Here is a 20,420-nt window from a genome sequence, read left to right as displayed (position 1 = left end):
GAAAACTCACACACACACACGCCAAAACTTACACACACAACAAAACCCCACACACACACACACACACACACACACACACACACAAAACTTGGCTACTGCTGAACACACAAAATACTCACACACGCACGCACAAAAACTTACACACACACACACACACATACACAAAACTTAACAACAACAACATCACTACCGAAAACTTACAACACACACGCTGCCAAAATCTACACACACACAAAAACCTACACATGCGACTCGAAAACTCTGCACACACACACGACACGACTCATACACACACGTGTCGTAAACTCTACACACACACACACACACACACACTTACACACACCACACACACAAACTTACACACACACACACACACACAAAAACTTACACATGCACACGAAAACTTACATGCACACAAAAACTTACATGCACACAAAAACTTACACACACACACACACACACAAATAAACACACACACACACACGAAAACTCACACACACACGCTGTCGTCTACACACACACACAAATCTTACACACACACACTCACACACACACACACACACAAACTTACACATGTGGGGGGGGGGGCCCCCACACAGACACACACACACGCACAAAAAATCCATACACAACACACTTACACACACACAAAACCCCCCCACACACACACACACGAAAACTGGCACACACACACACAAACTACACACACACACACACGAACACTTACACACACACACACACTACACACACACAAAACTACACACACAAAAACACATTGACACACATGGCACAATGTACTTAACACTAGAAGACAACCTACACACACACAAAATCCTAGGACACACAGATGCAAAACGTAGGACACACAATAAAACTTACATCACTACTACTAGCTACTTAGACAACATCATCAAGTACTTATCACACGAACACATGCAAACAACTTACACACACATGTCAAAAACTTACACACACACAAAAAACTTACTACCCACACGCAAAGATCCCTACGCACACACACACAAAAACCTACACACACAAAATCCCTACACACACACACACACACATGTACCTTTCATCATATATATATACACACACAATGTGTCTCATGTGGTTAATACGATCACATCATTGCACAAACACGCGCACGTAGGCTTACACACATCTACATGCACCCATTATCACACTACACGCACGAACATCCTTATGCACACACGTTAGAGATCTTAATTTTTCAAATTTTCATTTTGAATTCTATCGTGAAACGCTGAAGCTGGAATGATTTCAGCAGTGACTTCAGCGGTGCTTGCCTTCCTCACAGTCGAGCATTCTCTTTTCCGCCTGAGCTCTCTGTCATGAAATGCAAGAGCTGGAAAACTGGGGTCTTGTCCACCAGCTGCTCAGTATTGGGACTCCAGTCCACCAGCCTGAACGTGGAAATTCACCAGCTCAGAATTGGGGGCACAGAAGTCCACCAGCCTGGAATGGTGGGAATCCACCCAGCCCACCATTGGGGTCTCAGTCCACCAGCCTGAACATTCACTAGCTCAGAATTCAGGGGTCACAGTCCACCAGCCCGGAACGGTGGAAACTCCCTAGCTCTGAATCGGGGTCTTAGCTGCACCAGCCTGAATGGTATGAAATTCTGATACAACGAGGTGGCAGTGCGCACACACACACAGAGAGAAGCATGACCAACTACCCTCTCGGTGAGTATGGTTAGGTTAGGTTAGGCTAGATTAGGTTAGGGCTAGGGTTAAGCTAGTTATGTTAGCCTACGCACAGCTTCACTTAGGTTAGCTTAGTGTTAGGTGAGAGACAGGCAAAAAGTTAGGTGTATGATTAGGTCAGGTTGAGGCCAGATTACATAGGGCCAGGTCAGGTTAGGTTAGGCTAGGTTAGCCTACACGCACGCGTACGTAGGCATGACCTAGCCTAACCTAACTTAACCTAACCTAACTTAATCTAACCTAACCTAACCTAATCACACACTTAACTTTTTGCCTGTCTCTCACCTAACCTAAGCTAACCTAAGTGAAGCGTACGTAGGCTAACATAACCTAACTTAACCTAACCTAACTTAATCTAGCCTAACCTAACCTAACCATACTCACCGGAAAGGGTTAGGTGTCATCTCTTTGTGTGTGTGTTGTCCCTGTGTGTTAGTCGTCTCTCTCTGTGTGTGTGTGCGCACGTAACCTCGTCTAATGTGAATTTCAACCATTCAGGCTGGTGGGCTAAGACCCCAATTCTGAGCTAGTGAATTTCCACCATTCAGGCTGGTGGACTATGACCCTAATTCTGAGATAGTGTATTTCCACCATTCAGGCTGGTGGACTGAGACCCCAATATTGAGCTAGTGGATTTCCACCATTCAGGCTGGTGGAGTATGACCCCAATTCTGAGCTAGTGAATTTCCACCGTTCAGGGTGGTGGACTGGGTCCCCAATACTGAGCTGGTGGACTAAGACCCCAATTTTCCAACTCTTGCATTTCATGACAGAAATTCAAAATGAACTTCGAAAAATCCAGAGAATGTAACTGTGAGAAGGTAAAGCACAGCAAGTCACTACTGAAATATTCCAACTCTTGCATTTCACGATAGAAATTCAAAATGAAATTTGAAAAATTAAGACAATGTAACTGTGATATGGTAGTTTTCGTGTGTGTGGATAAGTTTTCGTGTGTGTGTGTGTGTAAGTTTTTGTGAGTGTGTGTGTGTGTTTGTGTGTGTGTAAGTTTTTGTGAGTGTGTGTATTTTGTGTGTGTGGGTTTGTTTTATTGTGTGTGTTTAATTTTTTGTGTGTGTGTGTGTGATTTTTTGAGTGTGTGTGTTATTGTTAGTGTGTGTGTGTGTGTGTGTGTGTGTGTGTCTTTGTTTTTATGTGTATTTTTGTTGTTTGGTGTGTGTTTGTTTTTGAGTGTGGGTGTAAGTTTTTGTGTGTGTGTGTGTGTAAGTTTTTGTGTGTCTAAGCTATTGTGTGTGTAAGTTTTTAAGTGTGTGTGTAAGTTATCGTATGTTTGTGTTTTATTTTTTTTGTGACTGTATGTTTTATTGTTGTTGTTTATGTGTTTGTGTGTGTGTGTGTGTGTGTGTGTGTGTGTAATTTTTTGTGTGTCTAAGCTTTTTCGTGTGGATATAATTTTTTTGTGTGTTTGTGTAAGTTTGTGTGTGTGTGTGTGTGTGTGTGTGTGTATTTTTTGGAGTGTGTTAATTTTTGTGTGTGTGTGTGTGTGTGTTTGTGTGTGTGTGTGTGTGTGTTTGTGTGTGTTAGTTTTGGTGTGTGTGTGTAAGTTTTCGTGTGTGTGTGTGTGAAGTTTTGTGTGTGTGTGTGTGTGTGTAAGTTTTGTGTGTGTGTGTGTGAGTTTTTTTGTGTTCATGTGTAAGTTTGTGTGTGTGTGTGTGTGTGTGTGTGTGTGTTTGTGTGTGTGTAAGTTTTGGCGTGTGTGTGTGAGTTTTCGTGTGTGTGTGTGTGTGTGTGTGTTTGTGTGTGTGTGTGTGTGTGTAAGTTTTTGTGTGCATGTAAGTTTTCGTGTGCATGTGTAAGTTTTTTTGTGTGTGTGTGTGTGTGTGTAAGTTTGTGTGTGTGTGTGTAAGTTGTGTGTGTGTGTGTGTAAGTTTTGACGTGTGTGTTTTAGTTTTCGTGTGTGTGTGTGTAAGTTTTCGTGTGGATGTGTAAGTTTTTTTGTGTGTGTTATTTTTGGCGTGTGTGTGTAAGTTTTTGTGTGTGTGTGTAATTTTTGTGTATGTGTGTGTGTTTGTGTAAGTTTTTGTGTGTGTGTGTGTGTGAGTTTTTTTGTGTTTATGTGTCAGTTTGTGTGTGTGTGTGTGTGTGTGTGTGTGTGTGTGTGTGTAAGTTTTTGTGTGTTTTTAATTTTTTGCGTGTGTGTGTGAGTTTTAGCGTGTTTGTGTGTAAGTTTTTTGTGTGTTTGTGTGTGTAAGTTTTTGTGTGCATATAAGTTTTTGTGTGTATTTTTGTTTTCGTGTGCATTTGTATGTTTTTGTGTGTGTGTGTGTGTGTGTGTGTGTGTGAAAGTTTTTGTGTGTGTTAGTTTTGGCGTGTGTGTGTATGTTTTCGTGTGTGTGTGTAATTTTGTGTGTGTGTGTGTGAGTAAGTTTTTGTGTATGTGTGTGTTAGTTTTTTTTGTGTTCCTGTTTAAGTTTTTTTGTGATTTTGTTTGTGTGTGTTAGTTTTTGTGTGTTTTTAAGTTTTGGTGTGTGTTTGTGAGTTTTCGTGTGTGTGTGTGTGTGTATTTTTTGTGTGTGTGTGTGTGTGTGTGTAAGTTTTTGTGTGAATGTAAATTTTTTTGTGGATGTAAGTTTTAGTGTGAATGTGTTATTTTGTGTGTGTGTGTGTGTGTGTAAGTTTTTGTGTGTGTGTGTGTGTAAGTATCTTAGTGTGTGTGTAATTTTTTGTGTGTGTGTGTAATTTTTAATGTGTGTGTGTGTGTAATTTTTTGTGTGTGTGTGTAAGTTTTTGTGAGTGTGTGTAAGTTTTTGTGTGTGTGTAAGTTTTTGTGTCGTCTAATGTGAATTTCAACCATTCAGGCTGGTGGACTAAGACCCCAATTCTGAGCTAGTGAATTTCCACCATTCGGGCTGGTGGACTAAGACCCTAATTCTGAGCTAGTGAATTTCCACCATTCAGGCTGGTGGACTGAGACCCCAATATTGAGCTAGTGGATTTCCACCATTCAGGCTGGTGGACTAAGACCCCAATTCTGAGCTAGTGAATTTCCACCGTTCAGGCTGGTGGACTGGGACCCTAATACTGAGCTGGTGGACTAAGACCCTAATTTTCCAACTCTTGCATTTCATGACAGAAATTCAAAATGAACAAGCCTGAAATAGCAAACTAGTCATCCCAAACTATTGGTTTCAGACAACAAACACCAATGATGGAGTAAGAATCCTAGCTCTGAAAAGTTCAAATAGCAAACTACACATCCCAAATCGTAATTTTCTGACAACACACACCTATGAAAGGCTATGAAACCTAGCTAATAAAAGCCGGAAATAGCAAATTAACCATCTCAAATCACAAGTTTCAGACAGCACTCACCTATGAACGGCTAAGAAATCCAGCTCGGAAAATTCAAAAAATAGCAACCCACACATCCCAAATCATATGTTTCAGACAACACGTACCTATGAAAGACTAAGAAATCTAGCTTAGAAAAGCCCGAAATAGTAATTTACATATCCCAAATCCTAGGTTTCAGACAACACTCACCTAAGAACGGCTAAGAAACCTAGCTCTGAAAAGTCAAAAATAGCAAACTAGTCATCCCAAACTAGAAGTTTCAGACAACAAACACCTATGACGGACTAAGAATCATAGCTCTGAAAAGTTCAAATAGCAAACTACACATCCCAAATCATAAGTTTCAGACAACACACACCTATGAACGGCTAAGAAATCTAGCTCAGAAAAGACAAAAATAGCAAACCACTCATCCCAATCATAGGTTTCAGTTTTTTGTGTGTGTGTGTGTGTGTGTAAGTGTGTGTGTGTGTGTGTGTAAGTTTTGGAGTGTGTGTGTCAGTTTTCGTGTGTGTGTGTGTGTGTGTAAGTTTTCGTGTGCATGTGTAAGTTTTTGTGTGTGTAAGTTTTGGCGTGTGTGTGTAAGTTTTCGTGTGTGTATGTGTAAGTTTTGTGAGTGTGTGTGTGTGTGTGTAATATTTTGTGAGTGTGTGTGTGATTTTTTTTTGTGTTCATGTGTAAGTTTTTGTGTGTGTGTTTGTGAGTGTGTGTGTAATTTTGTTTTTGTGTGTAAGTTTTTGGGTGTGTGTGTGATTTTTCGTGTGTTTTTGTTTGTTTTTTGTGTGTGTGTGTGTGTGTGTGTGTGTGTGTAAGTTTTTGTGTGCATTTAAGTTTTTGTGTGCATGTAAGTTTTCGTGTGCATGTGTAAGTTTTTGTGTGCTTCCCAAATCATAATTTTCTGAAAGGACACACCTATGAAAGGCTAAGAAATCTAGCTTAGAAAAGTCAAAAATAGCAAATTAACCATCCCAAATCATAGGTTTCAGTCAACACACACCTACGAATGGCTATGAAATCCTGCTCAGAAAAGTCAAAAAATATCAACCCACACACCCCCAAATCATAGGTTTCAGACATCACACACCTACGAAAGACTAAGAAATCTGGTTATGAAAAGTCAGAAATAGCAAATTACATATCCCAAATCATAGGTTTCAGACAACACTCACCTATGAACGGCTAAGAAACCTAGCACAAAAAAGTCAAAAATAGCAAACTAGTCATCCCAAACTATATGTTTCAGACAACAAACACCTATGAAAGGCTAAGAAATCCAGCTCAGAAAGGTCAAAGGTAGCAATCCACCCACCCCAAATCATAGGTTTCAGACACTACACACCTATGAAAGACTAAGAAATCCAACTCAGAAAAGCCTGAAATAGCAACCCACACATCCCAAATAATAGGTTTCAGACACCACACACCTACGAAAGACTAAGAAATCCGGTTATGAAAAGTCGGAAATAGCAAATTACACATCCCAAACTATTGGTTTCAGACAACATTCACCTACGAAATACTAAAAAACCTTAGCTCAGAAAAGCCTGAAATAGCAAACTACACATCCCAAATCATAATGTTCTGACAACACATACCTATGAAAGGCTAAGAAACCTAGCTCAGAAAAGTCGAAAATAGCAAACTACACATCCCAAATCATAGGTTTCAGACACTACACACCTATGAAAAGACTAAGATATCCAACTCAGAAAAGCCCGAAATAGTAATTTACATATCCCAAATCATAAGTTTCAGACAGCATTCACCTACGAAATACTAAGAAACCTTAGCTCAGAAAAGTCTGAAATAGCCAACTATTCATCCCAAACCCGAAGTTTCAGACATCAAACACCTATAATAATAATAATAATAATTTATTTTTAACCCGCTAAGGTAACAAAAGCGGAGTATAAAAAAGAAAAGAAAAAATACATACAAATCGACTAAATACACAATAAAGACACTAAATCAATGAAGGAGGCGTACAAACCCATGATGAGCTGGGAGAGCCTTCACTGTCTGGGGGAGTTTGTCAGCAAGCTCAACTAGCTTTTCAGTTATATCTGGAAGCCCAAAAACTGAGACAAGGTTACGGTTCCGGTACCACGGAGGCAAATACAGTAGAAAACGCGAGAACCGAAAATAATAAGAACGTACTGACCGGGTATTTTTTCGCCCAAGAATGGGATAAACACCAGAAAGGAACAAAATTGAATGATCAGTAAAAACAGAATACAATTTAGCAAGGGTCTTCCTACTGTATTTCCCCCGATTGGCAACAATTTTGGAGTAAGATACTTGGATCTTTTTCTTACAATTCGCCACGGCTTGTTCTCGGAGAGATTTAAGATTTTTAGCAATGTTTATACCCAACCACCGAAAAGAAGAAACACATGGGACAGAAAAAGAAGCGCAATCTAAAGGCGAGTTACAATTACTATTAAACGAAAGATATTCACATTTAGAGAAATTCAGTGATAGACCAATCTTACTAAGGTTTGTTGCAACTGTAGATACAGAAACAGAAAGACCTTTTCTAGTCCTACTAATTAGAAGTATATCATCAGCATACGCTATGTAAGAAAGATTTATCGCCTGAAAAATACAAGTGGGTGGGATAGAAGATAAAACAGAAGAAATGCAAAGTTTAAAGATAGAAGGGGAAAGGACAGCACCTTGTCTGACACCACGCCGAACCGGAATTTTAGAATCGGAAATAACCCCTTCAGCATTTATTCGTAGAAAAGAATTGGCATACCAATAACGAAGGAGAGAAACCAGAGAAAGATTAATGCCATGACTAAAAAGGGAAAACAGAGCTTGTGAGTGGACGACGCTGTCAAAAGCCTTGGAAAGGTCCAAGGCGCAAAGATGGAGTTCATATCCCTTTTTAGTCGCATCGATAAGAAGATTAATTAGAACTCGATGGGCTTGCTGGCACCCTACCCCAGACGAAAATCCAAGCTGATTTTCGCCAAAATGTGCACTCGATATGGACGGAAGAAGAACATATTCAAAAACTTTACTGAGATTGCATGACACAGTTATTGGCCGATACGACGAGCAATCGCTAGGAGGTTTCCCTCTTTTAAGAATTGATGTTACAGACCCACATAGGAAGCTATCCGGTACCGCAGACGCACACAAGCACATTTGGAAAAGCAACTGCAGGTGTTGAAAAAGAAGTGGGCAATCAACTTTTAAATGGTTGGCAGAAATGCCATCACAATCGAGGGAATTTGATTTCAACCTTTTTACTGCCTGCTGAACCACAGAGAGCTCAACAGACAAAATCTGAGTTTGGCTCAGCGATACGGGAAGTGCGGCAATGAGAAGTTTCGAAAAAACCGAATGGACATGATAATTCACTGAACTAAAAACTTTACTGTAATAACTATGCCATCCACCGGCACTAATCGGGCTTGTAGCAAAAGAATCATCAAGTTTTTCAGAATTAATTACCTTTTGCCAATCAGATTTACTTAACGGGAAATTCGATATTTTTGATTTAGTCGAGCGCAGGTATTTTTTATATTCTAATTTTGTCTTTTGCTTTATTTGATGAATAACCCCTTCAGACGGACGACCACAAGAAACCCAAATCCGCAACCAAAACTTTGCTTTATTTTTAATCGATTTCAATTCAGGATCCCACGACCACTCCGGTTTACGCGTGTTTCGCCTGACTCGCTCCCGTGGTACAGCGGTCAATTCAGCTGTTTTAAGGCAAGATACTAATTTTAGATAATAATCATTTAGAGTATTTTTATCATTTGAAGACTTACAACTAAGCTGTAGAAGGTGGAAAGGAACTTGAATTGTAGCAAGTAGCATAGCTAGCGTAGAAATATACAGCGATAAATTTATCTTAGTCCAATTTCGACGGAAAACCCATCTTCGTCCTGCTTGTAAAGCATTACGATTAGTACAAATCGGTATTTGAAAAACAAACGAAATCGGTAGGTGATCTAAATCGCAATGATCTTCATGAACAGTTACAGTAGAAACGGGTAGGCCCGGAGAACAAACAACATGATCAATATTACTTTGACTACCGGAATGATGAAGATAAGAATATATACAAGTTTTTTCAACCAGCTTAAACTGCGGCAGCGAATCAAATATCAAATCCGAGCGAATATTCGATGACAGCAGGTCAGCGTTAAAGTCTCCAGCGATCAAAAAACGATAACCTTGATTTGAGACGGATTCCAAAAGTTTCTGTAATACACTGCAAGTCTTAGCGAATCTGTTAAGAGACTGAACCGATTTTCTGTCACAAGGCAAGTAAACATTTACGATCACTAAATCGTTAATCCGCACGGCCAAAATGTTAGGATCACTGTGAAAAAGCACAGGCTAGTAGCAAGCAACACTATTTCGGTTCAATATACAAGCAAGCCCACCCGACGGCCGTCCGAAAGTAGTTCGTGCCGCCGATACGAAAACGACGTGATTAGCACTTCTTTTTAGCAGGTTTGTATTAGCCGACGATAATAAGTGTTCTTGCAAACAGACAATGTCATAGTTACATGCAAGTTCGTCAATAACATGCTCTTTTCTTCTGGTACCATTTATGTTGTACGAGACAGCTGAAAGGGACTGCATCATTTTCGGGCACTACTCGAAACGCGAGACTTGAGCACTGGACATTTCAAACTAAAGGATGTATGATCACCGTTGCAGTTCGCACATTTGGGGCTATTTTGGCAAGGCGTTTCCTTAGTGGCAGTATGATTACCGGCACAACGAGCACATTTATCAACAGGACTGGTGCAATCCTTCATCATGTGATCTGGGGATCGGCATTTGAAGCAGCAACGGGGTACACTGATGAAATCGTACACACGGAATACTTCGTAACCTATTTTCAGGCCGTTCTTGATGGCATTGCCTTTTGCGAATGTATCCGAAAACTCTAGCTTAATTGTTTGTGAAGAGCCGAAACGAGTGGCTTCAGTCACACCAGGGTACGAATTTAGTCCAGCAATGTCAAAATCCTCAGGGATACCTCTAGCAATCCCAAGGTGACGCTTAAGCACAGTTTTAGTGGTAGCACCCGATGCGGCAGCACTAATCGAATTGCAGAAATCCGAAATAACAGATTTCTCAATATTGACATACAACTTGTCACCTCGTGGGCGGACACTGGAAACTGACTCGTGACCTGACAATTGGTCTAAGAATTCCTTTCGACTTTTGGGGTTGCAAACTGTTTGCGGAAGGTTTGAAACAATCACTGTAGCATGGCTACTCGATAGTGAAGAAGCAGCATCCCCAGGCTGGGGTAGCGGTGGAAAATTGGCTGAATAAGACTCGAACTGATTGGATATAGTTTTTAGATGCAAGTTCAATTCATTGACTTTCGAGAGCAAAGCCGAGTAAGCCGAAGCCGGGATAACTGGCACTTCCGAAGGGCTTCGAATGACGAAAGTCGGAATTGTAAAACAATCTGAATCACCTTTTCTCAGCATTTCCAAGATATCACCAAGGTGACTAGATGGTGCCTTCGTTCCGGTTCGCTTCTGAAATGGCGCATCAGGATCCAGCTTCAAGCCCAGCCATTTCTTTGCGATCACAATCACTTCGCAATCAAAAAACTCCACTCCAAATCTTTTGATAGTCTCATCATCAATTCCCTCTTCCTTGTTTCGCTGAACGAAATTCAACACGGGCGAATAATGCAAATTCTCACTCTGTTCAAACATCATGACGTAACAAGCTCTATGCACAGCAGCATGGGATGTTGCGCGCACGACTGACGAATTCTGCTTTGTTTGCACAGAAAAACGCCTCTGAGACTTCAAATGCCTCCGTCCACACAATACTAGGAACAAGGGAAGTGTCGGGACCCACTCACCAATTCCCCGCAATTTAAGGGTAACTAAATACCGGCAGGTACATACGGCGCTTGCGGCAGGAACCCTCCCTCTTCTGCTTGTTGTCTAGTATATGTTATCAATCAATATTCTGTTCCGGAAACTACTTTAGAATTTTGGCTTATATTCAGTCAGTACAGTAGGTGGCAACACTGCTCTAAAAAATTCGGGCGCACTTTCCACAGCGCAACAATCAAGCTCTGGCAACGCAGCTAGATCTAGAATTCATTTCGGCCATACCGCTGCTGTCCATAAAGAATACAATCCTCTAGGGTAGTTAAATGTTTCTGTCTGAGTCTCTGTACTTATTAAGTCACTAAATCTCAAGGGAATTTATTTTCAGTAAAAAATGTCAATAGCCAGAGAATAAATAATCCGATTATAAAGTCTGTAGGGAAACACACAGGTTGAAATCTTACTTTATTTAAAAAGATTAGTATCCAAAAACAAGGTGTTTACACGACGAACTCTCAAGTGACACATGAATCCTAGCTCTATGATGAGCTATGAGTGAAATCATGAAACTCTATGAGTGACTAAGAATCCTAGCTCTGAAAAGTCCAAAAAGCAAACTACACCTCCCAAATCATAATTTTCTGAAAGGACACACATATGATAGGCTAAGAAATCTAGCTCAGAAAAGTCAAAAATAGCAAATTAACCATCCCAAATCATAGGTTTCAGTCAACACACACCTACGAATGGCTAAGAAATCCAGCTCAGACAAGTCAAAAAAATAGAAACCCACACATCCCAAATCATATGTTTCAGACACCACACAACTAAGAAAGACTAAGAAATCCTGTTATGAAAAGTCGTAAATATCAAATTACATATACCAAATCATAGGTTTCAGACAACACTCACCTATGAACGGCTAAGAAACCTAGCTCAGAAAAGTCAAAAATAGCAAACTAGTCATCCCAAACTATAGGTTTCAGACAACAAACACCTATGAAAGGCTAAGAAAGCCAGCTCAGAAAAGTCAAAAGTAGCAATCCACCCATCCCACATCATAGGTTTCAGACAATACACACCTATGAAAGACTAAGAAATCCAGCTCAGAAAAGTCAAAAATAGCAAACTACATATCCCAAATCATCGGTTTCAGTCAACACACACCAACGAAAGACTAAGAAACCTAGCTCAGAAAAGTCAAAATAGCAAACTATTCATCCCAAACTATTGGTTTCAGTCAACATTCACCTACGAAATACTAGAAAACCTTAGCTCAGAAAAGCCTGAAATAGCAAACTATACATCCCAAATCATAATTTTCTGACAACTCATACCTATTAAAGGCTAAGAAATCCAGCTCAGAAAAGTCGAAAATAGCAAACTACACATCCCAAATCATAGGTTTCAGACACCACACACCTATGAAAGACTAAGAAATCCAACTCAGAAAAGTCAAAAATTGCAAACTACATATCCCAAATCATCAGTTTCACTCAACACACACCAACGAAAGGCTAAGAAACCTAGCTCATAAAAGCCTGAAATAGCAAACTACTCATCCCAAACTATTGGTTTCAGACAACATTCACCTAGGAAATACTAGGAAACCTTAGCTCAGAAAAGCCTGAAGTAGCAAACTACACATCCCAAATCATAGGTTTCAGACAACACACATCAACGAAAGACGGGTGCTCGGGGAGAGCCTTTGAGGGTCTGTGGGTCCCTTGAGGGTCGGTGGTCCTTTGGGAGCTCGGGGGGACCTTTGGGGACCGGGGGATGGGCTTTGGGGGTCCGGGGATGGCATTTGGGGGACTGGGGGGGCATTTGGGGGTCTGGGGGGCACTTGAGGACCGATTGGTCCTTTGGGAGCCCGGTGGACCTTTGGGGGCGGGGGGTGGGCCTGGGGGGGGCCGGGGGGCCAGTGGGGAGCCTGGGGGACAATTGGGGACCGGTGGAGGGCCTTTGGGACCCTGTTGGTCTTTTGGGAACTCGATGGGCCTTTGGGGGGCCCGGGGATGGCCGTTGAGGGTCTGGAGTGGGCCTTTGGGGGCGCCGGTGGTCCTTTGGGAGCTTGGGGGACCTTTGAGTGTCCGGGGGGCAGTTGGGGGCCTGGGGGACATTTGGGGACCGGTGGAGGGCCTTTGGGAGCTTGGGGGGCCTTTGAGGACCGGGGGCTTCCTTCGGGGTTGGGGTAGGAGGATTGGAACCCTTTGGGGTTGGGTTAGAGGACCTCACAACACTGTTCAAATGAAACTTGTGTATTATAACGACCACAGAGTTTCACCTTTAAATTCTCTTCTAAAATCTCTTCAAAAATCTTCTTTTAAAATGTCTCTATCTGTTTCGCCGAAATAGTTCCATCACCTGTCTAAAACGGTTTCGCCCAAATAATCCCTAAACGCAAATTCAGCGTGTTCCTTTGTTATTGGCATTTCTGTGCTAACGCATTTCAAATTAATAGGAAACCTTCTCGCGCGCTAAAACAATTCATCGCTAAGATGTTTCTTGCCTAATTGTTTCCATGGCCTTTGGTTATTAATATCCTTTGGAGTTCGACCAGTAGAACTGTTCCCGAGGCAATGACATTAATGACTTGGATCTATTCCTGGAGAAATGCTTCTAGGCGAAAATTTTTAAAGTTTGACAGATGATGTCATTGATTGATTGATCTGTCAAGAAAAGGGAAATTAATTTGTTGTTTCTAAGGGGAATTATTGATTCACGATAGGTGAATTGAGGTCGACAGCACAGGTGTTCTGACTCGTGACAGGACCACGTGGTTTATGATTTTCTCAGTGAGAAAGTTCCTGTTTTTTCAAATTCTCACTGACAAAAACCATAAAAACATACAAAAATGTGAGAAAGTTCCTGTTTTTCAAATTCTCACTGACAAAAACCATAAACCACGTGGTTCTCGTGTCAATATATGGTGTTAAAAAAGTTGTAGGTGGCAGCAGGGGTGAGGGGTGGGAGCTTTAGGGTCCCCTCTACTAGCATCTTCATTTGTTTTATGTCTGGAGATCTTCGTAGCTGATCAACGGTAGTGGAGTAAAGGAAGCGGGATAAAATGCAAAGTTCTAACGCCCTTTCTACATTATAAAAGAGATCACGTGACAGTAAAGTGTATTTTCGTAACGCAAAACAACAATTTTAACCTAAAAACGGGCAAGATACTATTCAGCGTCAATAATAAGTTTTTAACTATCTAATTGATTTAGAAGTATCTAAAAGTCAATTTTACCGACTTCCGGGAGGAAATACAACTGATTCATGGCATATTTGTCCATCAAATATAAGCAGTTCATACAAAATGAATGAGAGTGGGAGATATTTACTATACAAAAAACAACATTGATATTAACAGCCACCCCGAGAAGTAAAAAACTTGTCCGAGGGGGGTGACATAAAATAGTCCACACTAAAATAATACAGGACTAAATAAGTAATAAAACAACTAATACAAATGGCACATCCTAATCGGCAACACAAACCTTACAACAGACCAATTTAAACTTTACTATTATAACCATACCCCAAGAAGCCGTAATTAATTATTCAATGCTTATTATCGACTATCTATTCAGTAATTTTAAGAACTCTACAGTATAGCATAGTTGCGATTTAGCTATTAAAAAGAAGATAATTGAATCCTTTTAGGGGGGGGGGGCAAAGCCTCAAAAGGGTAGGATTGAACGATTCCTCCTCCTCCCCTAGAATTGAAAAAAATGCATTATCCATAGTTTCAGGCACGTACAGAGGAATTTATTTCTGGAGGGGGGGTCCAAATCCTTCGAACCCACTATTCTGTTAGAAAAATCAGAAAATTACGGGAAAATAAAAACAAATCGTAAGATTTCGGGGGGCCGGCCTGGAGGCCTCCCTGCGTACGTCCCTGTATGGTTTATATTATTTTATCCGTGCTTTTTATTACAAATAGATTAATCAAAACTGAAAACGTAGTATTTTAGTCCAAAAGTATCGAAGTATGAGAAAAATTTGAACTAAAAATAAACTTCTTACCTCATTTTTAGGAAATTTCTATTTACTCTGTAAAGCAATTAACATATTACAAATACAGGGATGAACGGTTGAGGGAAGCCTTTTTTCTTCTTTACTGACTCTGTGATCCTGGTGGTGTTTTTACGTTCCAGGGACTCATAGAAGAGAAGATGTATTGTATATTATGGTAATGGTCTGAGGTAACAAGATGAACTCACAGGTTAAGAAGCATTTTGCATGGTTGAAAATTACAAGTTACTACAGTCCCAAGCATAAAGTGGCTGTAACTAGAAGCGTCGGGTCTTCGAATTCCCAGCATTTGATTATCAGAAGGTGGACGGTGGATTCCTAACAATAAGTTTCAAGACAAGGATCAAACGACTTATAGAAATTTCACGGTCTAAGCCATATACATCCGTTCTCACACGTTTTATCAAATCAGAAGCATTAGCTGTCTTGGCTTCTGATCCTTTCAAGTTAAAATTTTTCTCAGCTAACTATCTTGACTTTGAAAAAATCAATAATAGGACCCAACACCATTTGTCACCTGAAGTCAGACAAATTTAGGCTTAGTGACTATCCAGTAGCTGAAACGCATTCAGGTCAACTGCTTGGGATTTTGTTGAACTTTTTAAAGAGATGAGTAAGCGGATAGAATGCAATGACTGTACACTGTAAAACCTGAAGAGTTCTAGTCCAAAAATTGTGCTATTCGGAAATATTGATACCTTAGTACTATGGTTGTTAAGATTTTACAAATCCACTTGGGAAAGACGAAACAGAATGTAAAAACATGCAAAACAGAATTGAAGACCAATATAGCATTTTCCTGACAGAAAACATGTCATGCTAATGGTTGGCCAAAGTACCTTGGAAAATCCTTCCAACTTCCGGTCGTCTCTGAAGAGCCTCAACATGACGAAAGAGATGTGGTTTGATGAGCTGAGTAACTTCATGTTCATATTCAATCTCAGAAATAAACAATCTAAAGCATTCGTTTGTAACAGGCTGCTTATAAAAACTGTGCGAGATTTGATTTATTCAAAACAATAAATGCGCAGGGCAAGCAATTAGCCTTTTTCAATGAATGTGGATAAAAACTATGCCTGACTAACAAAAACGACATATGATTTTGTAGAGCCAGCAGAAGAAGAAAGAACAGGAAACCTTGTTGTGTGCTTGGGTCGTATTCCCAGGTGTTATAAGTATCAGAAAACTTATAAAGTCCTATTTCCAGATTATGCATGTCTTTTGTTAAAGAATATCTAAAGGGCTTGAAACGGTCATAAAGCATGTGACCTGTTTTTTTATGAATCATCTCTATTTCTGATTTGATCATTTGATTTCATTCTTTTTGAGCCAAGATTACTCTTTTTCTCGGATCTTTTTCCACTTTCTAGAGCTTTAGTTAGTTGGCAAGCGTGTTCCTGGGTCCTATCTCCGATTTTATTTCGTATCTCCATTATCCTTAATGATACTAAATTATTCGGCTTTACTTTTGTTCCAAGACGATGGTAAACGAAAAAACAAGGGACAGGCCCTTTTATGCATTATAATGTTAGTCCCTTTTATGTATTATAAGCATTTCAAGGGCTAAATTTGATGTTCTCTGCCATTTTAGGCTGAAGGTTATAACAGATAAATAATTATAATCAACGATAACTAAGTTCGGAAACACACCGCCCGTCCTTTTGGTGTACAGGAAACGTTGAAGTACACGACCCTTTAGTATAGACTTAATTTCTCACTTATATAATTTGAAAGTGATGAAGTAGCGAAAAAGTTAATAGCTTCTTTGATGACAAAAATCCCAATCTTAATCTGTTGGAGCTAGTAGGCTACGAGAACAACAATTTTCCATTGAAAAATAGTCATAATCTGTTCGTACATTCAGAAAGTAAACACCCAATTTGCTTTGAATCGCTAAAATGATTAAAATAATCATAATAATTCAAATGAGTGAACACATCAATTTATTTTCGGTTTCACCAAACTGGAGAATTAAAATGAATAAAAAGGAAAATAAAAACATTAAAAATAACAATAATAATGACAAACTCAATTTAAATTAGCTTTGAAGCAGTTATTCTAAGTCTCATATCTTATTCGGGAAATAGTACTTCCTGCAAACGCATGAAAGACCATGAAAAAACAAAACAAACAAAAACGTTGTGGTTTATTAAACAGAGGAACAAGATTTAAAACATGGAGCAGACACGCAATTTGCAACTATCTTCTTCCTTCTTTTTGATTCAGTTCTTTTTTTATTGTTATTAGTTTAAATTTGGAGTTAGCAAACAAACAATGTTGAAACTCATCATACTGGCTTTAGCGACTACTGCAGGGAAGAGTCAAGTATTTACCAAACAAAAATGCCCAGTGACTTTTTTGACGCAACATTTTCAAGTAGATAAGGTAAATAAAGCTGTTACTTTTAAATTAATTTTACAGTTAGTGAAGCGCTAATCCATAAATACAACCAAAGCTTTATTATTCCTTTGAAACATGCAATTTTGCAATAACCCTACAATTATAACTTGCATTGAAACAAAAAGATGCTTTATCATCGGATTCATTACATTCAGCTCTATCTATTTACCGAGCCAGAATTAGGATATTACTAAGGTTTTTCCTTACAGAATGATGTAAGCTTGTCTAAAAAATGTAACATTTTCTCATCCCACATATTTCAGACGTATTTTAAACATGCTTTTTAATCTTAAAAAAATACAAAGCAGGTTATAAAAATTTAATTTGGTAGATGGATAAAGCTGAATCTCAGCTATTTCAGCTAGGCTTGCTTCAAGATCTCGTTTTTCACTTTTGATTTTGTGTAATATTAAATAAAAAACCCAGGTTTTCTTACAAAAGCGTAAGACGTAAGAGGTGATGAGTAGTTTTAGGTCGTTAGTATAAAGTACTTCTAAAAAATCCTCTAAAAATATTGTAGATTTCTCCTCTATTTTGAGAATATTTTACCCAGGCCTATTGTAGCTTATATTCAAATTCAAGATTATTGAAACAACTGCATATATATTTACGGAGAAAATTGAGATAAGAAGAAGAAAAAAGTCTCTATTCCCATAAGTTGTTGACGAGGCAAGATACTTCAAAGAGAAACCATTTCAAAAAACAACTAAACAAGGGATTGATTTAGACATACTAGAAAGGTTTATTAGCCATTCTCATGGACGTAGTTATAACTGAGATTGGGGATCTGGGGTTTATTCCTCTTGGTTTACACCAAATAATCTGTACTTCCTTTTTCCGTTGGCTATAAAAACACAGTGTATTAGACTATTTCGTCAATATGGATGGAGCTTGATACCCCAAATAAGCTTCTAATAGCCTTACATAAAACAAACATATGCACACACAAGAGGGAGTTCAGGCCCAGGTCCTCAAAGACGCCAAAAATTAAGAAACACTAAATATTTGCCGATGTAAAATGTATAGATCTCTTGTTTAAGTGGTCTATATTTTCTCTTTTTTAATTTCCCTTTCACCAACCATAGTTAAAAACTGTAGTATAAAGAATTGCATTTTTATCATACTTTTGAAAAGGAGGAAAATGCTAGAAGAACCAGCCGTTAGCGGGAATTGAATCTAATTCTTTGGTAATCAGCAGAAGCTTCTAGGCTACCTGTAGACCCAAGAGAACCATAAGAAAGTTTCTTCTTGGTGTTTTAAATAAGCTTTAATGGTCAAAGAAAAAAAAAATCAATAAACCGAATTAATATTTGAAAACACAGAATAATTTTTGAAGTAAGTCTGCAAAGTAATGTAGGTCTGGCAGAAAGAAAATCTATAGAAATATACAACCAGAACCCAGCGTTGCACTAACTGCAAATACAAGAACACCCAGTGAATATAAAAGGGCAGACTGTGTCTTTGGCACCAAAATAGCCTTGCTTTCACATTTTTTTTCAGTTCACTGATTCGTTTGTCATACTTGTGACCTACCCCCCCCCCCCCCACACACACACACCTTCATTGGTAGTCCTATAGCAAAGAAACTTCTTTGTTATTTTAGTTGCAGGTATATTAAATGGATGGTGGTTTGCTTAACAATTCATATAATATTTATATTGTTGATGTTAGAACGCTCTCGTTAGCTGTTCAAACTGCAGACAAATTTAGGATCTCAAATTAATTTTTACCAAAAATTTGACCAAGTCTATTGTAATTATGATATGATAACTTATTTAAAATTTTAAAACCTACATAGTCAACAGTCTCCAAAATAGGTTTACCGGAGATGAAAATATACTCTGCAGTCCTCGGTTCCTTTTGGCTATTGGTAAACCTCTTTTTTCAAAAGATTTTTATAAAATGGTTGAATTTGCAGCTTAGGGGTTATTTTGTGGGCGTTATTAATAAAAGCACTAAGCAAATAATTTTGAATCTCTTCATAATTATTCCAAAATTGTTCTATTGATAACGATGAATAAATTTCTATGGATTGTTTCACAGAGACTCTCAATGAAGATAGGAGGTTTCATAAAAATGCTGATCTTCTATCCACAATGAAGAATTCCGACACGAAGCGTTTGGCAACAGTACCTGTATCACGAGCAACTTTGCTTTGACTAATAATAGCAGTATTTCACCTAGCCCGTACCATTCTGGCCAAGGCCAAACTTAGAGCTACATTACAAATTATAAGAATTGGGAAGTACATTTTTTGAAAAAAATATTTTTCAATTCTGTTAATTGAAACACCCCTATCCATACAGTATAGGAATCAAAATTTCGTCTTCCTTTTAAGTTTTAGGTTAAGTTTGTCGCAGAATAACAATTTTCAATTTGGCTGATTACTGTCTGAGCTCAAATGAAGAAACTCAGCTATTTGAAAAATTACTGTTGGACGTTGCAAACCACACCTAGTTCTATGAAAGTTAGGCAATATATGCATTTAAATACAAAGATGAATCTAATCTTATTCACATGTGACAATTAAATTCTTTTATGGCTTAGCCACATACCCACACCAAAGTTACAATACATTTAAATTTTTAATATATTAATGTAGTATATAAATACCAAGTTTATATATATATATATATATATATATATATATATATATATATATATATATATATATATATATATATATATATATATATATATATATATGTATATATATATACATAAATACATACGCAACCCTTTCTTTGAATAAAAAAAACTTTATACATGTACAAAAGCATTTCTAGTATGTCGGTGTTTGGTATGAAGCCCAACGTTTTCCTACGGCATTTGAACGCAACTTAGAATGTGTGACAGCTTCGTACACGAAACGTTCTGACAGCAGTATAGACGTTGTCAACCGAGGAATTAATTTGACGTAAGTAAAACCGTCTTCTTTCTTTGAGTGCAATCTTATGATGACTAAGATTAGTTTTTTTCGTCCTTTTTTTCTTCAAAGCAAGGGATATTCACATACAAGTCAAATTACCTAAGCATAGGTATTAATAGCAAAAGAAAACAGTTGAACAATTTAGCATTAGAATAATGTCAACGACAATATTGTCGACAA

At 38.6% G+C, this 20,420-nt stretch overlaps 2 protein-coding genes across 2 annotated transcripts in view; one reads left to right on the top strand and one right to left on the bottom strand.

The window, feature by feature from the left end:
- The window catches only part of LOC148946083 (geranylgeranyl transferase type-2 subunit alpha-like), a 318,679-nt gene that overhangs the window by 20,216 nt on the left and 278,043 nt on the right, over positions 1–20,420 (bottom strand). The gene's annotated exons all lie outside the window — the stretch shown is intronic.
- The window catches only part of LOC148946087 (apolipoprotein D-like), a 75,131-nt gene continuing 71,896 nt past the window's right edge, over positions 17,186–20,420 (top strand). The window contains exons 1-2 of the mRNA XM_089098322.1: positions 17,186–17,296; positions 20,098–20,228. Coding sequence (XP_088954448.1) covers positions 17,186–17,296; positions 20,098–20,228 — 242 coding nt within the window. The remainder of the gene's footprint in view (positions 17,297–20,097; positions 20,229–20,420) is intronic.

This window comes from Artemia sp. Qi Xiang Cuo, chromosome 12, assembly GCF_049724085.1.
Source record: "Artemia sp. Qi Xiang Cuo chromosome 12, ASM4972408v1, whole genome shotgun sequence".
In the NCBI taxonomy this organism is placed as follows: domain Eukaryota; kingdom Metazoa; phylum Arthropoda; class Branchiopoda; order Anostraca; family Artemiidae; genus Artemia; species Artemia sp. Qi Xiang Cuo.
This window is presented reverse-complemented; position numbering and strand designations above follow the sequence as displayed.